This window comes from Trematomus bernacchii, unplaced genomic scaffold (genome assembly GCF_902827165.1).
Source record: "Trematomus bernacchii unplaced genomic scaffold, fTreBer1.1, whole genome shotgun sequence".
Lineage (NCBI taxonomy): Eukaryota > Metazoa > Chordata > Actinopteri > Perciformes > Nototheniidae > Trematomus > Trematomus bernacchii.
In genome coordinates this window covers 265100-277500 of record NW_022987658.1, presented here as the reverse complement: position 1 = coordinate 277500, position 12401 = coordinate 265100, and the positions used below count along the sequence as shown (strand labels likewise).

The following is a 12401-nucleotide window of genomic DNA, read 5'->3' as shown; positions in this document are numbered from 1 at the left end:
GCAAACTTTATTTTCTCCTTGCTCTGAGACATCATCTGTCTTCAACCAAAAAGGATAACTTCAAGTTTAATGACATTTCTGCTTTTCGCTAGTAGCTTTGAATGGATTTTTTCAGAGAACAATGTCTCTGTAAGTACTAAGGTGAAAGCAGGTGCACAACATGTGAGTCAGGCTCTGCTGGAGCACCATGACATTTCCTGACAAATTGGGAAATATTATCAAAAGCTTGGAATCATTGCCTTTCTTAAACATTCAAATATACAGAAGTACTTTGAGAAAGAGGTTGTTGCTCTTGATGGTTGGAGCAACAGCATGGTGAAGGCAGACCTTTATAGTTGAAGCAAACACACACACACACACACACACACACACACACACACACACACACACACACACACACATGCAGATCAATTACAGCAATGGTTATCACAGTCATCACTTTTGAACGGATTGTTTGGCCAATCCCAAGGCACCCCATAGAGCCTAAATGCAGTGTACACATACCCATCTAGTACACACACACACACACACACACACACACACACACACACACACACACACACACACACACACACACACACACACACACACACACACACACACACACACACACACACACACACACACACACACACACACACACACACACAGCTGATTTTGAGGTATTACAACTTTGTGCGTCACTAAAAGCCCAAAGGCACACAGTTTCAATTGTGAGGGGTCCCAAACAGGGTACAGGGGGGGGACAATGGGAGGGAATTGGATGTAATTACATATTAATTGAGACAGCTTAGTGCCAATGATAAGGCTCCGAAACAGAACAGCGAGATTGCAGATGGTTTCTTTTAAGTGCTAGAAAACAAGGGCATGCATGTCTTTTTTTTGAGTGGGCTGAAGGTGCACAGAAAACATTTAACTCTGGCAGTGTTAGTATTCCAAACCGTACTGCAGTCTACGCCCATCGCTCCAAGTAATTAGCACTGATAACACCTTTCAGCACCAGATTGTGTTTGTTTGGATCTGGTCTTTGTTCAATATAATTGCTATAAAGTGCTCGGGATTAAAAACATATTGTCCAGATTCTTTGGGGACAATTTTACGAAGTTGAGTGACTATAAAAAGTGTTAAATCTCTCTCACGAAGTAAGATCTTGATGGCAGCAAGTAAAAAGGGAATAACAAGATACAGGCTTCTGAAAAACTGTCCCAGTCCGCCCTCATTGTCAATATTGTAAAACACATCTTTTAATAATAATACATTTAATTTTGATGAATTGATGAAAATGAATTACAGTCAGAAATATGGTGTGCTTATTTAACCAGAGACAGATCTTTTATAATAGTTCCATGAACCACTTACAACATTTGTGGTAACACTTTTTAATATCAATCAACAAGGAATTGATTGATTACCTTGGTTGGTTATTCGCTAATGGTTACGATACGATACGATACGATACGATATACTTTATTGTCCCCGTAAGGACATGTGTTCTGGACTCCGTCCTGCAGTTCCGCATACATGTACATTTACAAACATAGTAGACATTAAGAGACATACACATATCATCAGTCATACACCGTTTGAACAAACACAATACACAGACGCACATACTGACAATGGCGACCTATTGCACAACCTTCATGGCCAACATTTAAAAAGTACATTTCATTACATTTGACTACATTTCATTTCATGTGAATGTTAAGAAGCTTAATGGACATAGGTAGGAATGAGTGCTTATGGGGGTTCAGCCTGCTCTTGGGAACCCTGAATCTTCTACCAGAAGGTAGGAGCTGGAATTCTGGGTGGAGTATGTGGGTGGGATCAGACACTATTTTTTTTGCCTGTCTGATCATGGACTGCTCATATATGTTTTGGAGAGATGGGTGTTTTTTAACCCCCATCATTTTAATAGCAGTCTGTACCAGAGATGGAGTACTCGAGTCCTGGACTCGGACTCGAGTCGGACTCGAGTGCCGATTTTCGGGACTCGTGACTCGACTCGGACTCGCGCATTGATTGACGCGACTCGGACTTGGACTCGTGAATTCTCGCGCACGATGACTTGGACTTGGACTCGGACTCGTGAATTCTCGCTTACAATGACTTGGACTCGGACTCGTGAATGTTCCCCCCCACGATGACTCGGACTCGGACTCGTACATTGACGCTCCGACTTGGACTCGGACTCGAGCAAGTTTTCTCTGGAGTCTGATGTGCTCTATCCCTGTGTGTGCACCTGCGAGGCGAGTTCACGTACTGGGCCCCGCTATTCCAGTCTAAAGATGTCTAGAGACACACCCCGCATCGTGCTGTATGCTTTCACACATTCTGCTTCCACATTGGAAAAGAGCAGCGCAAAATGCTTGTTATGTGGAAACAATATTGAAGAGAAGAGAAGGCTCCATAACACATTACTCTAAGGATCGAGTTCAGACATATAGGCTGATAGAACACTATCATCAGAGTAACGTGATCTAATCAATAAATAAAGATTCAGCCGATAACACGAAAGCTCATGGCTACTTAACATACAGAATGACGTCATTTTGCATGCTAAGTAGCCATGTGCTTTCTGGGGCTCAATCTTTATGGTAAACCGATTTAACCGGTAAAAGTTCCTTCAAAATAAGAGTCCCGATCTTATTACTATCAAAATAAAAGTGCAAAACGAAAACATTACCATAGGAAAATATTGGATTACAAATATAATCACTTCTCTAAAAGGTAACTAATTTGAAATATAGTTAGACATATTATAGGTCATTTACAATAATAATAATAATAATAATAATATTAATATTAGTAATAAGCTTTATATTTGTATAGCACCTATTACAAGACTTGTAGCCAAACTGGCTTCACAGCAGTTCAATAGACAGATTAGTATAACATGACAGGATAAAAGCAATGTAGAGGAGCAGCTACATTTCAACACATATATCCACGAAGATTAATACATGAAGACTTGTGACTCGGACTTGACTTGGACTCTTCTTAGGTGACTCAGACTTGGACTCGGACTCGAACACAGGTAATGATGACTCGGACTCGACTCGGACACTCCTTGGGTGACTCGGACTTGGACTCGGACTCGAACACAGGTAATGATGACTCGGACTCGGACTCGACTCGGACACTCCTTGGGTGACTCGGACTTGGACTCGGACTCGAAGAGTGGTCACTCGAGAGTGACTTGGACTCGTGAATTGGTGACTTGACTACAACACTGGTCTGTACCAGGCGAGCGATCTGTGACTTTGACTGCACTGTTAAGTTACCATACCAGGCAGTAATACCATACCTCATGATGCTCTCCAACACTGCATGATGGAACAGTAACATGAACTTCTGGTCGACTCCGAAAGCCCGGAGTCGACGCAAAAAGAATATCTGATTCTGATGTAAATTAAAGTGGACCTATTATGCTATATTGGAAAAATAAATAAACAAAACAATTTCAAAAACAAAACAAAAAAAAATATTTTCAGACAGGTTTCTAATATAAATGGATCAGGACAAAAGGAAACTTTCAGAATGTCTTTACACAGAGGGGACACATTTTTATGTATAAAAGACATGAGATTAGTGGATTTTGCATAATAGGTGACCTTTAAATCTACTCTGGCTGTGGAACACGTTGGTGCTTTCAAACAGAGGCTTGTGACTGTGTGTGTGTGTGTGTGTGTGTGTGTGTGTGTGTGTGTGTGTGTGTGTGTGTGTGTGTGTGTGTGTGTGTGTGTGTGTGTGTGTGTGTGTGTGTGTGTGTGTGTGTGTGTGTGTGTGTGTGTGTGTGTGTGTGTGTGTGTGTGTGTGTGTGTGTGTGTGTGTGTGTAGGCTTCCTGCAGCTGGGGCTCCATGCCCAGGTGCAGCTGCTGGAGAGCTCCTGGCTGGAGGTTCTGATGTTCGGGCTCATCTGGAGGTCCATCCACTGCCCTGGGAAGCTCATCTTTGCTCAGGACCTCATACTGGACAGGTATCAGGAACACTCACCTCTTCTCTGCTGCTCCTCTCTTGCTGCACTTTCCCTCCCTATTTCTCTGCCGATCTCTCACTCTCACACAGATCTCAGCATTGTAGATTCTCCATCTCACACCTTGGCAGCCATTGTGCCCACCCAACACGCCCGCTATAGAGTGAAATACTAATGACATGCTCCCCACAGAGAGGAGAGCAGCCTCTCTCTCAAATGAAATGTTCATCATTACATCAGAGGCAAACAAGATAGAGATTTAATCAAAGACTCAATGCAGGAAATGATGGAAGAGGATGACGGGAGAGAGATATGACTAGTAAGGAGGCAGAGGAGAAAAAGCCAAATGACGAACAGAGAATAGAGAAAAAATAGAGATGCAGAGAGGCATGAGTCATGGATTTCTGCTTTGCATAGTCTGTTCCCTACATTTCCCCTGTGTTCAAAGTAAACAAGCCAGACAAGACAGAGAGGGGCGAGGGAGACAGAGAGGGGCGAGGGAGACAGAGAGGGGCGAGGGAGACAGAGAGGGGCGAGACAGAGAGGGGCGAGGGAGACAGAGAGGGGCGAGGGAGACAGAGAGGGGCGAGACAGAGAGGGGCGAGGGAGACAGAGAGTGGCGAGGGAGACAGAGAGGGGCGAGACAGAGAGGGGCGAGGGAGACAGAGAGGGGCGAGACAGAGAGGGGCGAGGGAGACAGAGAGGGGCGAGGGAGACAGAGAGGGGCGAGGGAGACAGAGAGGGGCGAGACAGACAGAGAGGGGCGAGGGAGACAGAGAGGGGCGAGACAGAGAGGGGCGAGGGAGACAGAGAGGGGCGAGACAGAGAGGGGCGAGGGAGACAGAGAGGGGCGAGGGAGACAGAGAGGGGCGAGGGAGACAGAGAGGGGCGAGACAGACAGAGAGGGGCGAGGGAGACAGAGAGGGGCGAGACAGAGAGGGGCGAGGGAGACAGAGAGGGGCGAGGGAGACAGAGAGGGGCGAGACAGACAGAGAGGGGCGAGGGAGACAGAGAGGGGCGAGACAGAGAGGGGCGAGGGAGACAGAGAGGGGCGAGGGAGACAGAGAGGGGCGAGGGAGACAGAGAGGGGCGAGACAGAGAGGGGCGAGGGAGACAGAGAGGGGCGAGGGAGACAGAGAGGGGCGAGGGAGACAGAGAGGGGTGAGGGAGACAGAGAGGGGCGAGGGAGGAGCGAGGGAGACAGAGAGGGGCGAGGGAGACAGAGAGGGGTGAGGGAGACAGAGAGGGGCGAGGGAGACCAGCAGACAGACACAGCTTTTACCCTCTGATGGTCCCTTTTGATTCAAAAGTGTTTAACAGAGTATTATCTCTAAAACCTGGTCCCTGTGTGAGTGTCCTCACCAATTGGACATGATGACTTAATGGCTGTGGGTCAGAGTGGATGATTTCCCTCGGCTCTGTGCTGTCCTTCCAACTGGAGTGTTGCAATGATTTGGGCCATTACTGGAGTATCATTTTATATAGCTTAATGGTGGCAGACGAAGTCAGGTTTTCTTCTGTCACTTCTCAGAACTAAGCTCAGTTTGTACAATTTTTAAATACAGAAGAAAAGGGACATTCTAAACTCCAAATAAAACTCTAATTTTGTGTCATTCTTCTCCCCAGGAACGATGCAAACTGTGTTGAAGGCATGGCAGAGATCTTCGACATGCTGCTGGCGACGGCTTCACGCTTCCGCTTGCTCAAACTCAAACCCGAGGAGTTTGTCTGTCTCAAAGCCATCATCTTGCTCAACTCTGGTGAGGCAACAGGAGCGTGTGTGTGTTTTAGTTTAGTTACAAACATTTGTAAAGGAATTGAATGTCAGCTAATGCCTGGAAACACTGACAGTAAGGATGGAACCATATAGGATTTAACTAAAAATTAGTTGTTTTGGGAGAATATCCAACATTCGGATCATTTTAATTATCTTCACAAGTGCCTTCAAAGTGCTGTCTAGAGCTCTATCATGCTAGATGAGTAAAAAAGACTGACACAATGTTGGTTTATGGTTATATTACTTCATGATGCCTCCTATCTGTGATGCAATACACACATTTGTTTCTCAACATACTGGAAACGATTTCTCTTTCAAGGTTCAAGGTGCAAGGTTCTTTATTGTCAAACTAACATAGCTACAGAGTAATTGTGTCGTTGAAAATCTTAGGTCACAGGCTTCTCCAACAATGCAACATAATAATACAGATAGTAAAAGTAATACAAAAAGACAAATAGTTCTAAAATAAAGTGAGAGAGAGAAAAAAGTGGAATAGTGCAATACGAGTCTATATACAAGTTATTGGAATGATATATATTAGATAGTAGATATATATATTACTGAGTAGCAGATGAATGTTTTGAAATTGTTTCAGCAGTTCAATTGTTTAACAGTCTCACTGCCCGCGGGAAGAAACTGTCTCCGAATCTTCTTGTCCTTGCCAGGAAGCTGCGGTAACGTCTGCCAGACGGCAACAGAAAGAACAGTTTGTGGCTGGGGTGATGGGGGTCTTTGATAATCCGTAGTGATTTCTTCCTGAGCCGCTGGGAGTAAAGGTCCTCCATGGATGGCAGCTCCGTCCTGGTGATGTGCTGTGCAGTTTTCACCACCCTCTGTAAAGCCTTACGATTGAGGTGCAGCTGCCGTACCAGGCCGTGATGCAGCCAGTCAGGATACTCTCTATGGTGCACCTGTAGAAGGTCAGGATGCTCTCTATGGTGCACCTGTAGAAGGTCAGGATGCTCTCTATGGTGCACCTGTAGAAGGTCAGGATACTCTCTAGGGTGCACCTGTAGAAGGTCAGGATCCTCTCTATGGTGCATCTGTAGAAGGTCAGGATGCTCTCTATGGTGCACCTGTAGAAGGTCAGGATGCTCTCTATGGTGCACCTGTAGAAGGTCAGGATGCTCTCTATGGTGCACCTGTAGAAGGTCAGGATGCGCTCTATGGTGCACCTGTAGAAGGTCAGGATACTCTCTATGGTGCACCTGTAGAAGGTCAGGATGCTCTCTATGGTGCACCTGTAGAAGGTCAGGATACTCTCTAGGGTGCATCTGTAGAAGGTCAGGATGCTCTCTATGGTGCACCTGTAGAAGGTCAGGATGCTCTCTATGGTGCACCTGTAGAAGGTCAGGATGCTCTCTATGGTGCACCTGTAGAAGGTCAGGATGCGCTCTATGGTGCACCTGTAGAAGGTCAGGATGCGCTCTATGGTGCACCTGTGTATGTTGATGTTCTTGTCCTCAAACACACTCCACTCCGTAGATGCAAAGCAATCCTGCAGAGCAGAGTCTGACTCCTCACTCCATCGCTGTACAATCCTTGTTTCTGGTCTCTGCCGTTTTAGTTTCTGCTTGTAAGCAGGCAGCAGAGAGATGTGGTCTGATTTGCCGAAGGGAGGGCGAGGGAGAGCCTTATATCCATGTCGAAAAGGGGAATAAACATGGTCCAGTATATTTCCCCCGCGCGTCGGGCAGCTGATGTGCTGAAAGTATCTCGGCAGGACTTTCTTCATGTTAGCGGTGTTAAAATCCCCTGCTACAATGAATGCTGCTTCTGGCCGTGAAATCTCGGTCTTGTCAATAATCCCAAACAGCTGTTCGAGTGCCGTGTTATTGTCTACTTGCGGCGGAATGTACACTGCTGTTATCACAACAGATGTGAATTCTCTCGGCAGATGAAAAGCCCGGCATGTGATCATGAGGTGCTCTAAATTAGCGGAGCAGTCCGAAGAAATAACCTTCACATCTGTGCACCAGTTGTTATTAGTCATTACACACACACCGCCTCCCTTACTTTTCCCCGAGTTAGCAGTCCGGTCTTGGCGAAAGATAGTGAATCCGCCAGGAACAATGGCGGAGTCCGGGATCGCGGGGTTGAGCCAGGTCTCAGTGAGAATGAACACGTTACAGTTCTTAATGTCCCGTTGAAAAGCAATCCGACTTCTGAGTTCATCTAGCTTATTTTCAATGGATTGAACATTAGCCAGAAGAATACTCGGAAGAGGGGGTCGGTTTCCTCGTTTCCTCAGTCTGACCAGCAGCCCGGTGCGGGACCCTCGCTTGGTCTTCCTTCTGCGTCTCTCAGGTAGAACAGCAACAGGTAGCCATGGCAAATCTCCATTGTTCGTCGGAGGGTTATTGTCCGTGAAGTTTTCAAAGTGAATAAGTTCCTCTCTGCTATATTGTAAAGCAGAGTTGGTGCGGACGGCTTGCATGTTGCGAACCGTGTTAAAAGTAGAACGGCAAAAAGTAAATAAACACGCACAAAATACGAAAAAGAGCAAAGTTGGAGAGGAGCCAAAAGACAATGCAGCCATCTTCACCGGCACTTCAGTGCCAATTCTAGAGTTTTGAGCATATTTTGAAGATTATCAAGGTAGTTTTGTGGTTTTTAAGCATTTTATCCTGGATGAGATGATTTATGTATTTCCATTCCCCTCTGACAGAAGACAGCAGAGTCAATTCTCTAATTAAAACATAAACTCTTTAGCTTAGCACAGTTTTGTCACAGGTTTCCATTTGTGTTCCCAACAGTAAATATTAGGGCTGTGCAATTAATCGTATTTTAATCGCAATTACGATTTTGGCCTGCCACAATTACGAAAACAACATAATCGAAAAAAACAATTATTTAGCTTTGCTAGGTTGTGACAGTGCACTGCAACATATTTGATCTAATTAATTTGTATTTATCATATTTATATATATGTTTAGTAGCTTGTGGAAGTGCGCTCCAAAATATTTGTTGATCTTGTTTATTGGTATTTATTATTTTGATATTATTTATTTAAATGTAAATATAAATGTATCATTTAATTAATTTTTGTATTGGTTTTTCAGTTGAATTATACATTCAGGGTAATCAACAGTTAAAAAGATACTGTTCAAATTATTATTTGTATTTGTTTTAAAGTTCAATAAATGGATTTTTTCAAAGTCAATTTAATAATCGTGATATCAATTATTGACCCAAATAATCTTGATTATGATTTTTGCCATAATCACACAGCCCTAGTAAATATTGAACACCCACCAGGTGAAGCATTAGGCAGCACCGTGTACCCTCAACATGCCCGATAACTGTTCCCATGACAACATGATGCAGCACACAGGGCTCTGTTTGTCCCAGAGATTGAGATGTTTTACAAGAGAAACGGAGCAGACTGAAATACCAACAGGATGACCTGGCCCAGCTGCCTGAGCCAGACCAGCGTCTGATTGCTGAGTGGGCGGAATGCTTCTGCAGTGAGCGCATGTGTGCAACTTGACAAACGGCAGTTATCTCATGTTCTTCTCTCCGTCAGGGGCCTTCTCTTTCTGCACCGGCTCCATGGAGGCCCTCCACGACACGGCGGCGGTGCAGATCATGCTCGACACCATCACAGACACTCTCATACATCACATCAGCCAATCAGGAGGCTCGGTGCAACAGCAGTCCAGACGACAGGCCCAGCTGCTCCTCCTGCTCTCACACATCACTCACACAGCACATGAGGTGGGATTCAATAAGAAAAGTGGGCTTTTTGTACCGTATTACAAATCTTTAGTTTTCGACATGTTCTGTTGAGAATCAGGATTCAGATATCCACAACGTTTCTTTGAGGTGACTTATGTAAAGACTTGTATTACTTTTATTATTATGTCGGGAAAAATTCATAGTTTAGTAAGTTGAAAAACAGGCACAGTATAGTATTTCGTCTAAAGTATAAAAAAATGTCAAAGAAAAGTAGTAGTCATAGTCATAAAAACTAACAAATAGCTGATTTGTAGACAGGAAGAAATACACTGGCCTCATTACATGCATTTGCTTTGCAAGATAATTCTCAGTCATAAGAGAGTCATAAATTAAACCCAAAACCATCCGTTATTTATCCAAAAGCAACTTAAGGACAAAAATCCCAACTCAGTGGAGGAGGACCACGAATCTGCAATGAGAGCGCCAGCAGAGCCCCGACAGTCCTGCAGTACGGAGGCTCCCGCTCGGACTGCACCCCCATCCTATGAGAGAGAGAGAGAGAGCACCCCCTGGAGGACTGAGGTCATTCTGATGGGGGATGACTGTAGAACAGAGTGAGAGGCGTTGTGGATCGGGAACAAAAAAAGGGTTTATTATTTTCACGAGATAATTATTTATAAATTAAATGAGTTGTAGCTGTTTAGGGAGAAAACTCCAATTCACCAACATATGAGCTCAATGCACTATCTGTGATTTAATCTCTAACAGCTTTACAGTGCAGCTTAGTGGCACTCTGTTAGCTTTAAAATGACGGGCAGCTAATTTTATTTTTCATTTGACCAAAGTGCACTTCCTCTGGGGATTAAGAGGCTATCGGGGATTATTTTTACTTTTAAATATTGAGATGATGACACACTAAACTATGATAAGAGGGTGAATGTGTAATTTATTTTGTTTTGAAATTCAACTATTTTGAGGACTAAGCATCAGGTATTGTGATTTCACACAAAATGTTAAACTTTGATATATTTGGGAAAAATACATTCAATGAGTTGCCAGTGGTTAGGAATAACAAAAAATGCATGATAAAATAGTTATACAAATTTGAAGGAAGCCAAATTCATTGCTGGGAAACGCGCTTACCAAGCTTTTAATGTGAAGACTTAATGTTTGTTCTGTGTGCTTAGTGTGTAAGTGTGTGTGTGTGTGGGAGCAGAGAGACTGAGCTGATCTGATGCATTTTGTCTTGGATGCATTTGTTGTTGTTCAACATTGTCATACACTTAAGCTACCACTGGTTATTCCTCATCAGCTATTCATTGATTACATGTTGCATTTGGCTGGATTTTCACACCTTCAAAAAATAAATGTTCACGTTTTTATCAGCTGCTTTACACTGCTTGTGTCATTATAACATTTTTAAAAAGTGTGCAAAATGTGCCCAAATGTACTTATTCAAATAGGTTTTTCTGTTCCTCCAACAATTTGAATTGTCTATGAACGTTATGCAACACATCCATAGGCTTATGTTGTGGCTAGGGGTGCATCCTAAACTGAAAATATGCTGCTCAAATGGCGAATAAGCATCCAATCGTCTATTCTGAAATTAGTTAGTTCAGCATTTTTGCTTAAGAAATATGTTGTCTAAAAATGTGTGGATTCATTTCCTGTTGATCGCCTAATCCATTTGTTTTGTTTTAGCTGTTCAAAATCATGTTACCAGGATACAAATGTCTAATACATAGTTAGCGTTACAGTGTAGTTGTGTTTTTAAATCTTGAAGATGAAAAGCCTCTATACAGTATTACAAAAGATGGACTTGGCCACTTTACCTGTGAAGTGTAAATCCAGTCAAACTTGAACTGTCTGTCATTTGTTTACTGTGCACAAAAATAAAAGCTTTAAATGGGAAAATATTGTTTGTCATTGTTGGAATCTTAAAGTAAAGCCCAAGAACACACAGCAGTAAATATGTTATGTTTTATTATTTGCAAAGAGTATTCTTCATGAAGTCAGCATTAGCAAACTGTACATACATAAATAACCATTTGAATATTTGATCAGTTTTTACAGATTCTGTTTTACCAACGCAGTGATTCCAATGTCTCATCACCCGCAGAACAATTATCGCAGTTATTACAAAGCTCACTGTTTCCTGTCGCAGCCGTCTACTAAAACTACCAGTGATTGTTTGGCTTTCTTAAAAGCAGGGACTTTGAAGTGCATGCTCAAACAGAAAGATTACAAAATAACTGCCTTTATGAGAGCTGAAGGAACAAGAGCTGAGGACGGGGGTCAGATAGCGCCATCTAGTGGGCGAGGAGTCACTCAGAGAGGAGAAGCAAAACGTATGACAAGGCCATATTTCATGATGCCATTCAAAAAGCAGCAGGGCAAAGAGAAGCAGTGAAATAAAACGTTTAAAGGAGGAAGGGAGCGGCCTGATGAAGGCGAGTCCGCCCTCGTTTAAGAGCTGGTAACATGGTCTCTAGAATGAGGAAGGATCATGGAACGCAGGGTTAAAGCCTCAAAACTAATCAATCAAAGGCTAAATCATCTACTAACATCTTTTACAATTAGTCTGATTTGATTCATTGATTTTTCTCATGGGTTGAGTTTATAAAAAATCAAGTTTCTAGTCAGGCGTAGCTGTGGTTCCATCATCCTCCGTGTTTCTAGAGTCCAGGAGAGAGAGAAGAGAGGTACCTGTGGCGCGTGCCGCTCTCAGGGGGTCCGGGGTGGGCCTGACTACTTTTGTCTCGGGGCTGTACCACGCAATGAGCAGGGAGGGGTAAAAGAAAGAAAAGAATGTTTCAGTCAAGGGCAAATGAAGACAAAGCCTCAGATGAGAGAAAATCAAATAACATAAGGAGCCATAACATCGCTGGAGAAGGAGTTAGCAACAAAATCAATGACGCTGATCGACTTTCAGAACCAAGAAATCTGGCTTCTCAAGAATTAATCCTGCAA

At 43.5% G+C, this 12401-nt stretch overlaps 1 protein-coding gene across 1 annotated transcript in view; it reads left to right on the top strand.

Annotated features, from left to right (window-relative positions):
- The window catches only part of LOC117486831 (estrogen receptor-like), a 16749-nt gene extending 6613 nt beyond the window's left edge, over positions 1–10136 (top strand). The window contains exons 6-9 of the mRNA XM_034135401.1: positions 3841–3979; positions 5603–5736; positions 9280–9470; positions 9855–10136. Coding sequence (XP_033991292.1) covers positions 3841–3979; positions 5603–5736; positions 9280–9470; positions 9855–10049 — 659 coding nt within the window. The 3' untranslated portion in view covers positions 10050–10136. The remainder of the gene's footprint in view (positions 1–3840; positions 3980–5602; positions 5737–9279; positions 9471–9854) is intronic.
- Positions 10137–12401: the final 2265 nt, after the last annotated feature.